This window comes from Bactrocera neohumeralis, chromosome 5 (genome assembly GCF_024586455.1).
Source record: "Bactrocera neohumeralis isolate Rockhampton chromosome 5, APGP_CSIRO_Bneo_wtdbg2-racon-allhic-juicebox.fasta_v2, whole genome shotgun sequence".
Classification (NCBI taxonomy): Eukaryota; Metazoa; Arthropoda; class Insecta; order Diptera; family Tephritidae; genus Bactrocera; species Bactrocera neohumeralis.
In genome coordinates, this window is record NC_065922.1 from 13,923,033 (window position 1) to 13,944,754 (window position 21,722).

Here is a 21,722-nt window from a genome sequence, read left to right on the forward strand (position 1 = left end):
AAATTTATTTACCTTTTCTTTTCCACTCACTAGCTTAAGTTGGCTGTGCTCTATTTTCTGGTTAATACTCTTCTCTTTCGCCTTCTGGACGCTCTAAACGGAATGCGTGCTCTTCTATAGACACTCTTCAATACGTTGTCGCACATAATGAAGCATAGAGTATATAAACTATTGTATCTACATACATACAACAATCATTAACAGGTGTGTCTACATACTTTCATATTTCTGTTTGTACTTCAGTACACATACACACACACGTACATGCATATGTTGACTATTGTAGTCAACGAAATGTTTACATTCCAAACCAGTACCCGCCGTCGTTGCTGTTGCTGTTATTTAATTTATTCGTTCATTTCGGTCAATTAAACTAGTTGTGACGCCAAGTTATCAAGTGTTTTGGCCTCTCAACATATTTGACGAATAATTTGAATTTTTTTCTTTGAATACATACTATCGTCAACATTTGATTTGGAGCGTGAAATATGTATCTTTAGCAATCTAACACTATTATAACATACAGTGTGTTGACAAAAGTATGAGTATGGAAATTTGGAAAAATCTAACATTTTAGAACTAAAAATAGTTATATCTGGGTAAATTAGTATATGTGCGTATTTTGAAATAGTTTTTTAATTAATATCTACGCTCGCCTTAAGGGACACATCTAGGTTGTAATACTTAAAAATCGGTTTATGATAATTAAAAAAAATACTAAATCAATACAAATCTCAACAATACAAGTGAACATTTTGAAGACAAAAATTAAAATTTTTTTCGAGTTACATCCGGTAAAAAGAAGTTCATCCACTGCTGCAACTTCGGGAATGAAGCCTAAGACAAAAATTCTCACTAGAGGACATTGTGTACTTCTTTTTCTTTATTGGCGTAGACATTGTGTATTACGATCGAAAAAAATCAAAAATTTACAAAATGGGAACGTTTCAGAAAAAGTTGAATTTTACTAAAAATTTTGTCGGTTTTTTTTTAATTTATTAGTGATCAGATCATTTGTCTCCAAGTAATCACTCCAACAAATTTGAAAAATGTAGTTTTGAGAAAAACGCATTTAAAGGTAAACTGATTGATTTACTAAGTGACTACACTTTCAAGGCTGAAACTCAAAAATTATTTGGGATATCGATTTGAAATTTTAGTTTGTAATTTTTAAAGGTATAACTTATCGAAATGTGAAAAAAATATTTTTTTTAAAGGGTGTATTTTAATAAATCCTCCACTGAGTCTGACATTTATTATACAATATTTTAGTAAAAATAATTTATTTTTTAATTTTTCATTGTACTAGCATAGGTTTGGTTCTTCTCATTTGATTTAAACTATAAAAAGCATACAAATGAATGTTACATATGTACATACATGTTAATAATTTCAGTAGAATTATTTTTTCTAATTTTTTATTTTTTTTTTTAATTTTAATTGATACTTCTTGTATACATTAATGTTTATTTTAATTTTTATATACATACATATTTAATAGTCCTAATATTTTTATCATTATTATTTTCTTTTTAATTTCGTTTTTATTTATTCTGTTTTTTATTTTTTATTTTACATTATAATTTTGTATTATTTTTTTTTGTTTGCTTAACATACATATATATACATACATTTACATATATTATAAATTTAATTTTAATTTTTTTCTTAATTTTAATTGTTACTTTTTATTTTATACATATGCATGTTTACATTATTTTTACATATGTACATATTTATTATTGTCATTATAATTTTTTTTAACTTCTACTTAATTTATTTTGAATTCTTTTTTGATTTTTTATATAACATTTAGTTTTTACTTTTATTTTTTTGTTGTGTTATTTCGATGTCCGAATCAAAACCAAGACTATAATTTTATGTAATGTAATTTTTTTTATTCTTTTCGAGCCTCGTAATAGAAAACTCATTACATTACATATTTTAATCACCGCTGTATCAGTGACCACTGTTCTCATACTTTTCATGCCCACTGTATGCACATTTGGCTGTGTGTACATATTTACCATGTTAGCGGCTAGTGAGAAACAGCGTGTTCGTGTTTTTTTACATTGACTTTATCAGTGCGTTCACTTGCCGCTGCTACTTGTATTTTTATTATTCAGCGCCGCTCGCTGCTTGCCGCTTTATACAGCTCAGCCACTGCACTCTAGTGATTTGTTCGCTTTGCGAGTTTACGAACGCGAAAGCTATCGGGCAGGTTCTGCTGGCTTTTCAGAAATTCACGATTTTCATTTCAGTTCATCGATCTCAACGTAAGCGATCGGACGCAGAACTTGCAAGCAAGCAAGCGAGATAACATCGCGTTATACTTAAATATGATATAAAATTATACAGCTAGTAGTGGTATTGTGTGAAATTAGATTTGCGAAGCATTGCGGTGTGTAGTGAATACAAAAAACAGCTGAAAAAACACTCGTCAGTGTTCTGTTTCGATAATTCGTAAATTCGCGCTCGCTCGTCAGCTAGCTGCGATACATATATAGACATTGTAGATTGTTTTGACATCTATTTAAGAACTTTATCTTATCATCTTCGTATCATCGTGTAATGCGTATGCAGCGACTAACAGCAGCCTATCGTCGGTGGTCCGTCAGACTTGCCCTCGTCCTCATTCGTTGTGCTATGTTAGAAATCTAGCATTTGCTTGCTGTATGATACGAGTATCGTGTTAAGAGCAAATTGAGAGTTTTCAATAAAATTTCGCAAAAAGCCGTCGCAAAACTGTCACCGCCGACAGACAAAATTGTGCTTAAAAAGCTGAAAAATCGTTGTGCCAAAAGTTCTTTCATAAATTGGAAACGTCGCAAAAGGAGGCGGACGGCCAACAGCAGCAGCAGCGGCAGAGCAGGGTATTAATCAAAACATGCAAAAATGCATGTACATACATACATACATATAGAAATATGCATACATAAATGCTCACTTTGATTTGAATTGTGCGATTCGTGACATATGTACATATGTGTGTATGTAATGCCAACCAGAGATGGTGCTGATTTATATACATACATACATACATACATTTGAACATGCATAAATATCACGATGTGCGTGTGCTGGTGGTAGCTTTTTTATTGTGACTTTTAGTTTTGTTTACACTAACGCAGAAAAAGCGCCACAACAATAACATAATTTCTACAAAAACGCATTTGATCGGTATAAAATGCTCGGTATAGAATTAAATGCAAGCAATCGTTGGCGAAAATCGCGATCGCACAGAGTTACAATATCACTTCAAAAGAATAGATTGTGGCAAGTGGCAAGTGCATAAAGTGTACTGCAAACATTTCTTCAGTGCGACAAATTTAAAAAAAATAATACCGAAAATGACAGTGGTTCTTGAATTGAAAAAGTGTTGAGAAAAATGTTGAAAGTGAGCGAACAAAAAATAAGATTTATCTGAAGAAAATATAATTTATTTAAAAAAATATTTGCGAGTTATTGAACATATTTATCATCATGAAAAAATATATACAAGTATTTAAAATAAAAGATAAATAAAAATATTTTAGTACAAAAATAAAAATATATGAAAATACAATATAAAAACATTATGAGCGTTAAAAATAGATATACAAGCATATAAAACTTTTTTATATCATAATCATAATAAAATAAAAATAAAAGAGATTATAAGAAAAATAATATTAATATTGATACTAAAAAAATATGAAATATACAATTTTTAAATTCAGAAATATACAATAATTTATAATAATTTGTTATGAGGCGGAATTTAGATATAAAAGCATATATAAAATTTGTTTAAATCACAAACATAATTTAAATTAAAAATTGTGATTATGAAAAGGAATAAAATTTAAATTTAAATAAATTTTTTTTTGTAAATCAGAAACATAATCAAAAAATGAGTTATTGAAAAAGTTATAAATAATAAAATTTTACTACAAATAATATGTATAAATAATAAAATATAACTTTTTTAAATCAAAAACGTATTAAAAAAAAATAGATTTGTAAAAAGGTCATTAAGATAATTTTACTAAAAAAAATATGTAAACATAAAGAAATAAATAATTTTTCAAATCAGAAACAATTAAAAAAATGATTTTATAAAACGGGCTATTAATAAAATGTTACTATAAAAACTAAGTAAAAATAATATGAGCGGCTAAAATTATACTTAAACTAAAATATAAACTGTTTATGACCAGAACTATAAAATAAAGAATATAATAAAAAAATCTTGAATTCATAAATAACAAAAAATTATGAAAAAAATTATGAAAAAATAATAAATTTCTAAAAATAAAAATGAAACAATTGTTAAAAAATTCTGCTAATAATATTATTATTATTAATAACAACAAAAATATTAATAATAATGCTAATTCTAATGCTAAGGTTAATGTTGAAGTTAACTCTGAAGTCCTCTAAGAACGAAAATCATTTTTAAATTAAATAATTATAAATATTATTAAATAAAAAAATTATAAATATGTATATAGTATATATTTTTTATAAAAACAAAACCAGTTATCTACCATTCCCAACAATTTACAAAACGTTTTATTCTAAATATATTAAAATAATTAAATAAAAATTACATGAGCGGTCAAAATTACATATTAATATGAACTTATATAAAAAATATTTGCAACCAGCAAAAAAAATAAAAATAAAAAAAATTTTCAAATTTATAAACAAATTATTAATTTATGCAAAAAAAAATGTTTTAATATTAAAAGAAAGAAGAAAATTTCAAATTTATTAACAAATTACTAATATATGCAAAAAATAAAAAATGTTTTTATTCATAAACAAAAAAAAAAATACTTATGGAAAATAAGAAATAAAAACTATTTCTCCCTCTAAAAAATCAATTAACGCTCATTCCCCACAGCTGAGCAAAGCATTTCATTCTAAATATTTCCACAAGTTTTGCGCACAGGTGAAATTATAGTAAACAATCGCTAAATTCTTTAATAAAAATGTCAATGCATATACATACATACATACATTCATATATAAAAAAAAATTGTTTATAATGCCAGCGAATTGCTAGTTGCATAATCCACAGGTGTTTCCGGCTTGCATTTGAATATTATTTATACCATTCGACTCCATCAACCGTCTTCATTCTAAAAGTAAATAAATGTCTTAAGCCAGTCTCCGATTTCGTTCCGTTTAAGCGTAAGCCAAGTGAAGGCAAAAAAATATGTTTTATAAATAGAACGAAATAACTGTTTATATTTAGGCTCAGTAACAGCTCATTTTTGTAGAAAATGGCATACATAACATACATACATACTATGTATGTATATTTCTTCGCTTTAATTCGATTGTTGAAAGTAAAATTAAATTATAAAAATAAAATATTTTGCTGCTGAATTTATTAAATACAAATTAAATAATGAACTTTCTCGTCGATTTTGAGTAACTTTTTAAGATCTACGTATGTATGTATAAGTATGTTGCTCGGTGTCGGTTCGGTAATATTGTGTCTTAAACTATATTTTTTAAAGCTTTTTTGATTTTATATAAAAAAGTGAATACATATCTCTTGGATTTTTTTGCGATTATAGCTTTTGCATTATTAAAAAAATGTTGAAACATTATTTTTTTTTTAATTTTCGAAAATTATTGTATAAAGTATGAAAACTGAGTCTTCGGCGGTCATAAAACGTTAATTTTTACTCACTAATTCGAGAGCTAGATAAAAAATATTCGTACTTCAAAATTTAAATCTAAATATTGGTGATTCTATAATCTCTCGATATGCTGTCAAAAGAACTATAATTAAATTTTTTGAATTTGTTGCGAAATAAGTTTTTTCTAAAAGTCAGTTTGATTACTATTTATTCTTTATTAAAACTATTCTCAAGCTAAATATGTCGTTAAATCATCATTTTCACATTCATTAATTAATTTTATTAACGGTACAAAAGACCGGAGATACTTGAATCTAGAGGGAAATTGTCGAAAAACTACATTCCTTAACCGAAACACATTTTCTAGTGATTAATTTGTCTTAATAAACTTTTTTTTTCAAAGTTTTTGGTTTTGACAAAAGCAAATACGAAGTAAACTAAGAACACTACAGGGTGTAGTTTAACTGGTGTAAAAATTAAGATTTCACATTACTCATTGCAAAAACACCCGAGAATTTCCAATTTACGGATCAGTTAATGCATTAAAAGGTTTCAGGATTCTTATTAAATCGAATTTTATTAAATTACTTAACTTTATAAGCGCGACACTTAGCGACTTGTATTACTTCCTCAAGTAGAATACCCACTAGTATCTGCTGAACTTCTCAACTACTCCAATTTAATTCCAAAGTAATTTAATTGTCTGTGTCTGTTTTGAGATTTTATAGTAACCTTGAACTTAGACAGTGTCCGGTCACAGTTGTGACAAGTCACAAATGACTGCAAGTGTTCTAGCAAGTTCTTAACGGTTGCGGTCGTCGAACTGCTGGCTATAGTAGGAAGTATTAAAAATATTGCATCAAGGTCTGGCTTTGCCACTTTCACAATCGCCAAGATTCCATCTTATAAAACCACACGAAATACTGTTAAGCAGGTTACAGAAAAAAAATATATATTCGCGAACACCAAAACAAAAAAAAAAACAGTTAAATGCAAAACCAAGCGTTGACAGTGAAGGGATTCCAGTTATTCGAAAGGGCGCTCGCGTGTAAAACACAACGGAATATGTTGTGCTGTGTTGTGCCAAGGTTAACATCCTTTAAATTGCAATATCTGTACGTATGAACGTATGTATAATTGTAGTATGATTAACTCAAAGGCAGCCAGATAAATGCCTACAACAAATATGCCATATAATATGTGCGCTTTTTGCATGTGTGTGTGCGTAGAAGTGCAGCAAGTGGCCGGCTGAGACACTGCGCCGATAGCAGAATGAGAGGAAATCAGCGCGACAAACATTGCAAATATGTATATTCATATATAAAAAATTAAATAAAGCTAAATTCATGAAAACAGCAAATAAGACGAGATTTCAAAGCAGGACAGTTTGATAAAATATTATAAAAAAAATGAGTCAAAGATTGTTGAGAAAAAACGCGGCAAATAAATACATTCAAATGATTTTGCAATATTCGCTGGGGAAGAGCTTTATTTTTATACCCTGAACGGGGTATATAAGTGTTCCACGAAGCCTGTAACACCAAGAAGAACGCGTCATCGGAGACTGTATAAAGAATATTAATATATAAATGATAAGCATGACGAGCTGAGTCGATTTAGTCATCTAAGTCTGTCTCTATATAAGCGAATTAGTGCCTCAGTTTTCGAGATATCGCTCTCAAATTTTGCACACGTTCTTTTATTCTCAAGAAACTGCTTATTTGTCGGAATCGTCGATATCGGACCACTATAGCATATAGCTGCCATACAAATTGACCGATCGAACTCAAGTTCTTTTAAGAACAACTTTTATATTTGAGAAAATACATGAAATTTTGGATCAGTTTGATAAAATATTAACGTTTATAAACTGACGATAAAAATCTACTGTTTATTTAATTTATTTCAAGTACTCTACTGTTTATTTAATTTTTTCAAGTCTACGAAGTTGGTATTTTCTTGCTTAAAACACGACGAATTTAAATGCTTGTGTGAAAACAAGTTGTGGAAAATGCAAAATTTCGCAAAGTCGCAACGGTTCTTTTAGTTTTTCTCTTTTTTTACTTTTTTTCTTTATATTCTTTCTCATTTCTTTTTATTTTCATTTTATTTTTTTTTTTCTCAATTTAATTTTTTTTTCGAAAATTTTATACTTTTTTAACTTTTTTATTTTATTTATTGCTCAATTTTTATCGCATACCAAAGACTGAAAAAGCAAATGCTAACCTAAAAACCCACCAACGCCTGCAGTGGCGCGCATATTTACCGCTACAACAACACTGCAGTGCCAATGTTGCTATGGTCATAGTGGCCGCATTTGTTGCACATTCGCTTGGCAATTGCAAGCTCATGCTGTTTGCACTCGCCAACTGATGACAGCTTGCTGGCTTTCTACGGACGCCACAGTAACAGGCAAAAGTGGCAAATGAAGAAAAAATAAAATAAAACACAAATAAAATGCATTTTTATTCATTCGAAATTTGTTGTGCCGCTCAAAACCAATTGATATTCACTTTAAATACGCATTTATTTAAATTTGCATTCCTTAAACTCATACTTTTCGTTACTTTGTTTCATTTTCGTTTTTGTATTTGTATTTTTTGAAGTTGAAGTGATTCAAGTAAATGCCGCAAATCAGAGTTTTTCACAAAGACAGAGATAAAGACAATCGGCCTAAATGTGGCACAAAAACAACTACTTTAACCACCTAACTGAGTGCAAGTAAATTTAGTGACAAATAAAATACATAAATAATAATAAACGCGCACAATCAAACAGAGAAGTGCTTGTGAGTGAAAATATCATCGATTAGTTGCAATAATAACAATAAACCCGAAAAAGCGCGCCCAAGTTAAAGAAACCAGTTCGTAGGCACGCAGCGGACAGCAAGCCGCAACAAAAACTGAAATAATAACAACAAACTTATATACTATACGCGTATAGATAAAAATAAAAACAACATTGAAACAGTCTTTTTTGCAACGTTGCCATATAAACTACAGAGGCAAGCAGGCAGGCAGTCGAGTTCTTCTCGATTTTCTCGGCGCTTGTTTGTTATCATTGTATCCGCCGCTGCAATAACAAACGGACCAGCGAGCATCATCGTCAAATACGGCACAAGTCAAAAGGCATAACAATGCGTTTCACTTACAATCAGTATAATTATTCCGAATCCGGTTATCGGATTCCATCCAAGATGCACAACAACAACGCGGGTAACGGCTCATTGGCGGCCGCACATCAGCATCATTACAGAAGTAATTTTGGTAAGCTGCAATGCAGTTACTATATTTTATATTTTAAAGTACATATACATACATACATATGTAATTTTATTATTTAGCGCTATTATTATTTAAAAAATTGCATTTTTCAAAATGTCATGCTGGCTCGTTCCTGCTCTTTAAATTTTCAGCTGAAAACTTGTAACATTTTTGAAGATTTTTTCAATATTTATTGTATTTCAACTGACCGCGTAGTAAAAATGTTTACGCATACCGTTATATTTCAATATATTCTATACTAATTTGCAAGCAAGCGGCAAAAGAACACTCGCTAAAATAAGAAAATGCATTTAAATAATATTACAACTCGTTTTTTTTTTGGCAAGCAGCTAATTTGGTTCAAAAATAAGCGACCTTAAAAATTGTACAGTAATGTGAAAAATAATAAATGAAATTTTTTCAACAGACGCGATCTCAAAATAACAAAATACCAAATATGTATATTGATACCTGGCCAGCTTGTTGTAGTACACTTTTAGCAAAATTTTTTCCGAATTCAGCGTTCTATTGCCCAAAATATTTTAATATTCATCAATATTTATTTTTTCGCCTTCAAAATAATCCCCACAAGATCTACATAATACACTTATGCCAACGATTTTTCCAGCCCTCGAAAATCTTTTGATAAGCACATTTTGGGATGACCTTCAGCTGCTTCAGCGAATTTTGTTTTATCTCTTCGATCGACTGAAAACGGTTTCAACGGAACGACAATTTCAATTCGGGGAAAAAGAAAAAATCAGACAGCGCCAAATCTGGTGAATACGGGGGTTGATCGATGGTATTCATTGCATTTTTGGCTTTAAATTCGATCACAATCGTGACTCGATGTGATGGTGCATTATCATCGTTGTTCTTCCACAATTCCGGGCGTTTTTGATGGATGTTCCCATGCAAATGCCTCAATGCGGCCAAATAGAACTCCCTATATACATACATAAACCTTACATACATATATAAACCTTATATACATACATAAACCTTATATACATAAACCGTCTGTCCCTCCGGAACAAACCACGAATGTCGAAAAAACAATAAGCACCACCTTGATTTTTGAGCGGCTTTGACTTGATTTTTTTTGGGTTCGGCTCTTTTTTTTTCCTCCATTCCCATGTCTCATCGATAGTTATAATGCTCTCCTTGAATGTGGGATCAGAATTCGCACAATCAAGCATGTTCGAAAAGACCTGTTTACGGTACTCTCGGAAAAAATTCAGATTTATTGAGACGAGTCGAGCAAGAAGGCGTTTGATACCCAAAATAACCACCAAAATCAGTCGAACGGACTTGCGAGAGATGTCGAACTTTCTTGCCATCTCTTTACCACTTGCCTGACAATATTCAAGCACCATATCGTTTATTTTTTTTTAACACTTTTATCAGTTGAAGGACCTCCTGCAGGTCGTCTAGCACGAGGCATCTCTTCAGTGATCTTTCGACTCTCTTTTTCTGCTCTGACTCTGTACCACTCGTAGGCTCGTGTTTTTGATAAAACTGAATAACCGTAAGCCTTTTCCAACAATCGCAATGATTCCGCACACGAAATTGGGTTAGAAATACAAAACTCAGAACAGTCCTACCAACTTTTTAGGTGATTTTAAACAGTTTTCGGGTGCTTTTTGTAATTTGATGTTTGCGGTAGTGCGAAAGTGATGCCTATGAGCATACTTTTAAGGGTGATTTCATTGAAGATTTATTCTGAATAGTCTGGAGGTTTTTTTCTAACAATCGGTTCGGCAAAAATTGGAATGGATTTGCCGAAAAATCAGCGTGATACACCTTAATAAAGTTAAAATTATGATTGCACTGAAAATACAACTTAAGGACCTCATAAATTGATAATACATCTAGTAAATCGCTTGAATAATGACAAATTAACCACACACAAAGCTATCTGTGAAGCAAAAGAATCAGCGACTCGGCTTCTGTGGTTAATTATAGTGAAAAGGTGCTGAAGTGAAATCTAAGCACTACGTAGACTAAACTAATATCACAATATGTGACCTGGTCTACGAAAAGGGAGCTAACGTGCGAAAACTAGTTTTCTGGGAAACAGCTGTTAAAAATAAACAACTCGTTTCGTCAGTTTCTCGTTATCTCATTAAAGAAAATTGATTTTTTGACACCTAAGCCCCCTTTCCGTAGACCAGGTCACATATAGTTTTATCCAAGCAAATATGTTTCAATTTATTTTTCTAGCAAATTGAATGCGAGCGCTTTGTAATATGAAACGAACGTAAGAGAGTTACCTTCAGTACTCCACTCGTGTGACTAACGGTTAAGAGTCGCCAAGAATGCGTAAATTTCATGCATAAGAGCTCTACTTAAACACCTTGTGATTTATTTCCTCGGAAATTATAATAATAAGTGATTGGCTTAAGTATGTGCAGATAATGATGTTAAATACTATTTTGGGCCAAAGCCAAGCAAAACGCGTGCGCGTGTCATAGAAGAAGAAGCATTAATTTGTGATTTAGTTTTTCTCGACACGTACATTTGCTGAAAGAGTTTTATTTATTTTTTTAATACGCAATGGACTCAACGCGCCGTTGATCTACCGTGAGTTTGTCAAGCCACTAATTCGCATTACTAGTTTTGGCGTTTATCAGCGTTATATCTACATACTTTATACATATGTAAATGCACATACATATGTATGTGCATATGTGTGAAAAATGTCTGGAATACTTGTTAATCTGTAGTTTCTACAAGCAGCTGACGCAGAGCACAAAAGAAACTACACATGCTGTGATTAACTAAACCGACTACTAGTTGTATGTGTACATGTATAACATGTTTAGGCGTGTGTGTGCATGATTTTGGTTAAAATTCTCAGAAGTGGCCATTTAGTAGCGGTCTAAAGCATAGCAAACGTACCGTGTTATCTGTAAAATTTAAAATTTCATTCATTTGACGTTCGTTTTTATGTTTACTCCGCTCGCTTCTTTTCTTTCACGCAGCGAAAGAGCGCATTTAAGAGTGCGCCTAATGTGATAAGTGTGCTACGATTGCCAAAAGGCCCAGAAATGTTTGCCACCTTGTCAATTATGCTTAATTTTTTGGGTGCCACGGCATTACTCTCGTGAAAGTGGCGCTTTTTCGTACGGTTTTTTCGTTTTTGTCTAACAATCATTTTGTTTATTTATACTTTTTAATTTCTCTTTGCCATTTCCTTAAATGTAGCGTTGAAATGGCAACATTCATTCGTCTCTTTAGCGCTACGGTGTCATTTCGTTTTTTTTTATTGCTTTATGGCGCTATTTTGTAATTTAATACATTCTCGTGATAATTTGAGAATTCATATAAGATAACAAGTTGTGAAATTCGCAGTTAACTGATGGTTTCCTAAAATGTTAACCCTCAAAAAAAATAATAAGTAAAAAAACTATACATATTATAATTGGGTGCCACACGCCCTTAAACATCACATGCTTAATTAGCCGCAATATCTACACTTGCTTATTTTATATACAATAAAATAAATCTACTATACATACATATGTACATACATACATATGTACACATGTATATACACACATACACATACTTATGCTCAGAAGTTGCGTAAACTTCTTTTCACTATTTCAAACCATTTAATTAGCCACACGATATTGAAATCGGTTTAATTTCGGCGCTCTATGCTTGACTGGACGAGCCTTCTCCTAATATGCTTCGATCGCATGCTACAAGTTGAACTAGATTAAGTTAGCAACAGGCGTTTTTTTGCAGGAGAAGTTTCAAACGGCCGTTTCTAAACCTGCTCGAATGGGATCCACGCATAAGATTGCCTACTTTTCAATACAATTATAAGATACTTATTTTATTCATAAAAAAATAAAATAAATGTGAAATTTTATTTTTTATTTTTAATTGAGTTTATTAAATCGTTTATTTTATTGTTTTTAATACTATGATATGTCTAGAATATTTTCCAAACAATTTCAAGGCAATCGCTGTAAAATTTGAGGAAATATAATCTATGGGAAAGTGCCCCGTCATACTAGACCGATCGGCTACTTCAGTCTTTGATCGTGTTTTTCTCGAGACATCGTTTTCAAAGTCGGTTAGCACGATTTCTCAGAAAGTAGTGAAAATATTTTTTGAAAATTCACACACATAACCCCTTAAGGAAGCAGTGCTTCTTGTTGGCATCACAGAGAGCGCATAGGAACTCAACATCGTTATGGCTCAGTACAACACATTTTGGTTAATGTTTTGGCTACGAAGCATGCTAATGCTACCCTCGTGCCAAAAAACCCGAATGCGCCATCAGATTCTAGCATCGCTGTGACTGACTTTTTGGCCAAACATGAAACGAAAGTCAACACTTGGACATGGTATTCGCCAGCAAGCCGAGCTGTGACTTTTTTGTTTTCGAAACTGAAAAATCTACTTCGGGGAATACGTTCTTCTCCTCCTGGTCTTTCGAACGGAGTGGAGGTCTTCCTCTTCCTCTGCTTCCCCCGGCAGATACTGCGATGAATACTCTCAGAGCTGGAGCGTTTTCATCCGTTCGGACGACATGACCTAACCAACCAGACATCACGTAGTTGCTGTCTCTTCCCTGAACTATGTCACTGTCGTCATACATATATCTCGTACAGCTCATCGTTCCATCGACTGCGGTATTCGTCGTTGCCAATGCGCAAAAAACCATAAATCTTCCAGAGAACCTTTCTCTCGTAACGACGACTCATCAGATGTTGTCACGCCTCTGCACCATATAGCAGGACGGGGATGATGAATAACGTGTTGAATTTGATCTTAATTCGTCGAGAGTGGACTTTACTTCTCAATTGCCTACTCAGTCCGCAGTAGCACTTGTTGGCAAGAGTTACTCTGTTTCGAGGCTGACTTTATTGTTGTTGTTAATGCTGGCTCCATGTTAGCCGAATTTATCTACGACTTCGAAGTTATGACTCAAGCCATTGCCAGCCTACCAATTCAAAATTCTTTATGCTTCCTAATGGCTTCGAAAAATATTTATGAAAACAGCTGTTTAGTAATTATTTACGATTTTATTTTGCTCTCAAGCTATCAGTGAGAGGTTAATGGCTTTGTGACCGTTTGCAATTAGCTAGGGTACTGTTAGAGAGTTAAATGAAACTACCTTCTCACTGTAGCTGTTAATCTTTAAACAAAATCGCTTTGACTATCCACAGTTCACTTTAAACAGTTCCGCACACACTTCTCTATTTGTCAAACATTTCGCAAACTAGTGCCAACTAAGTAAACTTTATGCGCTACCTCCGTAAGCACCCACCCACGTGTTTACATAAATATATGTACATATGTACATACATATGTAGGCATATATGATACATATTGCTTGCCAAAAATCTTTCAAATTTGACTCATATCTTGCATTATCGCAAAACCTTGGGAGCATGAGAAAATCACATGCCATTATAATTTTTGCCAAAAAAAGCAACAACACCAAAAAAAATCGTATTGTTTATCAACTAATTATATAGATAATCGTAATAAGTCGCTTATTAGCGCTCGTCTAGTGTTAGGTACGACTGATTTCTGATTTCGACGAGCCTTTTTTCGCGAATTTCTTCAACACTCCTACATATATTGTGGTTGTTGTTGTTGCTGGCGCCACATTACTATTGGCAATATCAATTCTCAGTGCATATCGAGTGCGTGGCAAGACAATCTAATCGAAATCATGCCGCAAAAGACGGCATGAAGTCACACGCTATGTATAGGTGCCTATCTCTATGTGTGTGTGTGTGTGTGTGTATTATAAGTATGGGCAAGTGTTGCTGATAAGCTTTTAACACACTACTTATTAGTGAAGTCATGTTTGTAGACATGCAAATAAGGCTTTGAGACAGTACGCTCGCACACCTGTGCATACATATGTACACATATACATACATATGTATAAATAAAGTGTTGTATGTATATGCAAATACACGCAGTACAATTACTACTCAGATACTTTTTAAACAGTAAATTGGGCATCATTTTTATACTCTCGCAACAAAGTTGCCAAAGAGAGTATTATAGTTTTGTTCACATAACGATTGTTTGTAAGTCCTAAAACTAAAAGAGTCAGATATAGGGTTATATATACCAAAGTGATCAGGGTGACGAGTAGAGTCGAAATCCGGATGTCTGTCTGTCCGTCCGTCCATCTGTCCGTCCGTCCGTGCAAGCTGTAACTTGAGTAAAAATTGAGATATCATGATGAAACTTGGTATACGTATTCCTTGGCTCCATAAGAAGGTTAAGTTCGAAGATGGGCAAAATCGGCCCACTGCCACGCCCACAAAATGGCGGAAACCGAAAACCTATAAAGTGTCATAACTAAGCCATAAATAAAGATATTAAAGTGAAATTTTGCACAGAGGATCGCATTAGGGAGGGGCATATTTGGAAGCAATTTTTTTGGAAAAGTGGGCGTGGCCCCGCCCCCTACAAAGTTTTTTGTACATATCTCGGAAACTACTATAGCTATGTCAACCAAACTCTACAGAGTCGTTTTCTTCTGGCATTTGCATATACAGTTCAAAAATGGAAGAAATCGGATAATAACCACGCCCACCTCCCATACAAAGGTTATGTTGAAAATCACTAAAAGTGCGTTAACCGACTAACAAAAAACGTCAGAAACACTAAATTTTACGGAAGAAATGGCAGAAGGAAGCTACACCCAGTTTTTTTTTTTTAATTGAAAATGGGCGTGGCGTCGCCCACTTATGGACCAAAAACCATATCTCAGGAACTGCTAGACCGATTTCAATGAAATTCGGTATATAATATTTTCTTAACACCCTGATGACATGTACGAAATATGGGTGAAATCGGTTCACAACCACGCCCTCTTCCAATATAACGCTATTTTGAATTCCATCTGATGCCTTTTCTGTATAATACGAGTATATACATATGTACTTTAGGAACCAATGATGATAGCGGCATAAAACTTTACAAAAATACGGTATTTGAAAAATATGTAAATGACGTATAATGAAATCTCGATTATCACTTTATCATGCGAGAGTATAAAATGTTCGGTGACACCCGAACTTAGCCCTTCCTTACTTGTTTTTTAAGTTTTTATAAACGTTCAACTTTTTCATTTCTTTTTTAGAAGAAGGTTTTTCTGCTATTAAGAAACCAATAATGTTCTTTTTTAAATTATAAATTTTATTTAATTAAAATTTTAATTTCATAATTTTTATAATTTTTTTTTGAGTTCTTATTTTTTTAATTGTTATAGTTTTTCGAATTTTTATTTATTTTATTATTTTTTTTTTTTTGTTTTCTTAATACTATTTTTTTTATTTTTATATTTTTCATTTTTTTAATTTTTTTTAATTTTTTAATTTTTTTTTAATTTTTTTTATTTTGTTTGCTTTTACTTTTATATTTTTTTTTAGTTTTTTTTAAGAAATTCTTTGCTTTTAGTATTTGCGATTTCAAATGTTATGAGTATTTTTTTTATTTATTTCCACTACAGAAATATTAACGAGTATTTTGATTTAGGCAAAAAATGCAAATGTTTATTTTCCAAAGCTTTTGTTTGGTTTTTTCGTTTTGCTCTTATTTATTTCGCATAATCTTTTTTGGAATTCTTTGATGTGAAGCTTTGATTTCTCGACATTCAAAACATTTAATTTTTGGTCTTTTCTTCTTTTTACTTTATGTACATACATACATACATAAGTATGTAACAGGTGATCCAAGTAGAGGTGTTTTTATCAATAGCTTTTTTTTGACAGATCACGCGTGAGTCGTGTCAACTTTACTTTTTTGTTCAGTATTATTTAAGATTTCATCATTGAAAGACTTACGCCTGACCAACGTTTACAAATCGTTCAAGTTTACTACGAAAATTCACGTTCTATAAAGAATGTGTAACGCACCATCACCCATCTTGAGATGCAAGCTAAGAGATTCAAGAGCTGCCACTTATTCCAGAAAAAATAACGGTTTGGTGTGGTTTGTGGGCCGGTGGAATCATCCGTCCATATTTCTTCAAAAATGGTGCCGGTGAGAATGTAAACGTCAATGGCGACCGTTATCGCCCCTGATTCTGAAATTGATGCTCGTGATCTCGGTGACATTTGGTTTCAACAAAAAGGCGCCACTTCCCACACATCCATCAACCAATGGATTTATTGGAACCAACGGTTGTACTATATGAGACATTGCTGGGGCTAACATTTGAAAGAGCTAACCTTAATAAGTCCCAAAGAATGTTCTTTCGAATGATAATAAACATTCCCCATTATATGTATATGAAGTTCATGTGTTTTTTCTTTAAAAAAGTAGGGAACCTCGAAATGTATCACCCTTCACAATGCAGAGAAGATCTGCCATTGAAGCGAAAATTATTTTTAATCGATATCTGTGAGCAGATTTCAGTGATACGAAATATACTACTACTATATGGTTTCGAAAATTTAGGGGATGTTTGAACTCTTTTTAGTAAACTTGGAATTCAAACTACGTTTATGGGTAGGTAAGGTGTGTTTCTCGCTTATTTTTGCATTTATGTATATTATAAGCTACAGCTTCGCGGGGAAGCAAAAGGCCACTATTACATTAATATTTGTATGTATGTATGTATATAGATACTACAAAAAATCGTTAGGTAACTTAAACTATTACTCTCCACGAAGCTAGTTTCGAGACTATAAAAAACAAGTACTTTGACATTGAAAAGCTTAAAAGTGAAAATGGTAATTTCAATTCTCATTGCACAAAGTGAGATAATGACCTGGATAAAAGCATTTCTAAGAATTTCTCAGAAATGTCGAATATCAATGAAAACATTTCACGTCATCAGGCAATTATTTTGCGCTGTAACTTTTAATTAGACCAATTAAATACTTGTATTAATGAATTTATTAGTGCTGTCAGCGATTTCTTGGAATTAAAAAAAGAACAAAACATTTTATAGTCAATGCTAACATTGTTTTGTAGTGATTCCCTTATTTATATTTCACTGAGTGCCCAAAGCATCCCTGAGATTAGTTCATCTTTGTAGGAATCAAAGCATTCTGGTTGCGAAAATTCAATTTTATAACAATTTGCAGCGCACAAAAATATATTACGCTTTCAATTGGGTTAATTTAACATAAAATCTACTTTTTTCTTATCTGTGCCGCGCATTTGTGAAATTATTACGTAGTGTATTAAGCAATAGTCGCCTGCATGCGGGCACGCTTCCAACCGCTGGAGAGGAGCGGACCACCACAGAGTTCGCAAAATTTCATTAATAGAATTTGATAACCTTTCATGCTATCAGAAAGTTATAAATATGCGCACAAGCAAGTGAAGTATTTAATTTTAGCGCTAAATACGTGATTATGTTAAATTTAGATTAAATTCGATTAAAATTTTGTTAAACGTTTGCATAGGCTAACACACATTTGTTTGTAAGAATAATGTTCTTAGTCCAATATTTACATACATACATACATATGTATGTGTATACTGTCATATTTCAAAAACAATTTGCATTCTAATCAGTCTACGCACACAAATGCTGTGGCTAAAGCTAAATTTGCATTCGGTTATAAATTCCCCGCAGTGAAAGTAACTAGTTACAAACTACTTTACAACTAGTAACAACGTAAACCGGTAAGATAACTAATTTTTATAGCCTGACCAGGGCATATTAAATTTGTCACGAAGATTGTGGAACCCAGAAAGAAACGTCGAAACTGAGGAAGCGAGACGAACTGACTCGATCTCCTACTCTCCGTCTGTATATACTTACGTGAATGTTTAAGGTATCGTTCTGAAATTGTGCACACGTTTCTTTCCCCTCAAGACGCTGTTCATATGTCGAAACCGCGTATATCCGACCACTATATTATATAGCTGCCATACAAACTGAACGATCAAAATGAAGTCCTTGTATGGTAAACTTTTTTATTTGAAAAGGTTTCTTCACGAAATTTTGCATAGATTATCATAAAAAGCAATGCTACAATTTGCGAACAAATTGTTCAGATCGGATCACTATAGCATATAGCTGCCATACAAACTGAACGATCAAAATGAAGTCCTTGTATGGTAAACTTTTTTATTTGAAAAGTTATCTTCACGAAATTTTGCATAGACTATCATAAAAAGCACTGCCACAATTTGCGAACAAATTGTTCAGATCGGAGCACTATAGCATATAGCTGCCATACAAATTGATCGATCAAAATCAGTAGTTTTTAGATGACGCTGCTCAAAATTTTATGAATTGTCAAATTTTTACCAGAAATACGCTAGTTGATAATAGTTCAAAATAGATAACACACTTTAAAATGTTCATACACCTATGCGCCCACGTCACCATGTTCTGCTTCCAAGCCGACTTTCCAAAAAATGTTATTGCTCTAATGCTTTTCTGACTAGTTCCATATTTGCCAACAAATTCGTGTATATGTATACTTGCTTGATGTGCCTTTGCAGAGTTGCAAATGCATATTTGCTCTGCGTGCTACTTTATAAACACATACATACATACATACATATGTATGTACAGATGCATAAATGTGTATTTGTGAAAAGTAACCCATTGGCTTGGTTCAATTAAATTCTTATTTGATTTACAGCTAATGATCCACAGAGGCAGCTTGTGCCTCGAAAAACAACAATTACTGCTGATTATAATAGTTGTAGTTTGCAGCGATTTGATTGCATTGAAAAAATATATAAACTATATTCATGTGTTTGTGTGTGTGTCGGTCCATATTTGTAATCGCAACAAGTAATCATTTGCAAACAACAATAGCGCACATTTTAATTAACATTGTTTACAAGTCTAAATGCCTATGCATATTTACATTCATACATACACACATACATATGGTATGAAGAGTTAACGTTAGGGTAGGTCAGTGTTTTTCGAAAAAGCGTAAATGTAATGTTTGCGTTAGCAAGAAACTTTTGAAACCAAAAGTATGCATAAATTATGGTCAGAATTTTTTCACCTAAAACAATTTGCTTTTTTTTTTATAAATTTTTTTAATTTTACATATTATTTTTTTAATTTTAAAATTTTTTTTTTTTAATTTTTGTTTTATAGTTATTCTTTTTTATTATTTATATATATGTTTTTTTAATTTTTAAATGTTATTCTCTTAATTTTTTTAATGTTTCTAATTTATTTTTCAATATACTTTTTATTTCCTGCTTTTTTATAATTATATTTTCTATGTATGTATGTATGTGCTTTTTTGGATATATTTTCTTATAATTTTAACATTTTTTTATTACAAATCTAAAATATCTGACTAAAACATATCCAAAGTAAAAATTGTAAATTATTTTTTTAATCTATTTTTTTCTTTTTATTTTATTTAATTTTTTCAATTTTATTTAATATTTTTTTATTATTTTATAATATTTTAAATATAGTTTGATTTTATATATTAAAATTTTTTTAGATTTGTTATTATTATTATTTTTTTCTTAATTTTGATTTGAATACAATTAATTATTTGCTTTCTTTTGACGTATTTTTTCTTGAAAGTTTGCGATAAGATTGTATAAATCTCGTTTTCCATTATTTTTCTCGAATTGCTGAAAGGAAAAATCTAATTTAAACCCAAAAAAACCCTAAACAAATATTTAACATAACATTTTTTAATAATTTTTTTTATCTAAATTTTTTTTTTTTAATATTTTTCAATATTTTTTTTTAATATTGTATATTATTATTTTTTTCTTTTCTATATATATTTTTCATATTTTATTTTATATTTATTTCTGAAAAAAGAAAATTCTAAATAGAAGACTAACAAAAAAAAATCACTGCATCAGTTCACCCTAATTTACACAATCTCTAATAATCTAATTACTTATTGCCATAAGCTGATTTAATTATTAAAGTTTTAGTTAGGCTTCGACCCGCGCTTTGTAAATATGTATTTACATATTTATAAATACTTAGTGCATTACGCCTATGAAATAATTAAAAACTCATTGATTATCGCCGGGATTTGGCTTGCTGATCTGTCACTTATCACTCTCGTGTACATACATACATATGCACATATAGAGTTGTTTATTATTGTGCATGGCACTCGTGCTTTCAACGACTGTCTGCGCTTTGACAGGCGCCCCGCTTTAGGCATCACTGAAACTCGGTTCTGCGATAACAGGCGCTGTCATACCATAGCGTGCTATTATTATGGGCTTCTACATTTAACAAATATAAAATTTTACAAACATATAAACATACATATGTACATATGTGTATGCTTATTTAATGTTATTAATTATGTATATTTACCCATTGCTTTTGCTTGAGGGCGTTGTACTTACATTTTTATCAACATTAAAAATGCTGTCTGCTCGTATGTAGCACATGTCTACACACCATGTGTGTAGCCTTTCCCTGCCGTTAAGCATTTTCTACGATTTGCAATTCTTTGTTGGCGCTCGACCCTCAGATGCGGCTGATAATGTGTGTCTAGTGATAATTTTTGATAAGTTTATTAATTATTTTATTAATTCACGCTATTTATTTATTTATTTTCTTTCTTTTTTTGTAGGTATGCGTATGACCATGTCGACGGCATCAACGATGACAGCACGCATTCAACGAAAAGGTTTTCGTACGCCCTCGAAGCGATATCCGGGCAAGGCGATACCGAGTAAATTGCATTCTGTTTCGCGGGTATGTATTTAAATATGCAATAAATATACTTACATATATTTTATAAAGTTATTAGTGAAACGAAATCATTTAAATTAGCACTAAGGTAGTATTCACTCTGATTTATGATTCTAAATGTGGTGGGACGGAGATCAATTGTTTTAAAAGTTTGAAAAT

General features: G+C 31.7%; 1 protein-coding gene across 4 annotated transcripts in view; it reads left to right on the forward strand.

Moving 5' to 3' along the window:
• LOC126758824 (nuclear factor of activated T-cells 5) overlaps positions 1–21,722 on the forward strand; it is a 95,023-nt gene that overhangs the window by 49,333 nt on the left and 23,968 nt on the right. Inside the window, exons 1-3 of one of the 4 annotated variants that reach the window (XM_050473208.1) lie at positions 2,274–2,873; positions 8,243–8,902; positions 21,442–21,566. In XM_050473208.1, coding sequence (XP_050329165.1) covers positions 8,773–8,902; positions 21,442–21,566 — 255 coding nt within the window. In that variant the 5' untranslated portion in view covers positions 2,274–2,873; positions 8,243–8,772. Of the gene's footprint in view, positions 1–2,273; positions 2,874–8,242; positions 8,903–21,441; positions 21,567–21,722 lie in introns of those variants that run through there. The other 3 variants (XM_050473209.1, XM_050473212.1, XM_050473211.1) reach the window with 3 other exon arrangements.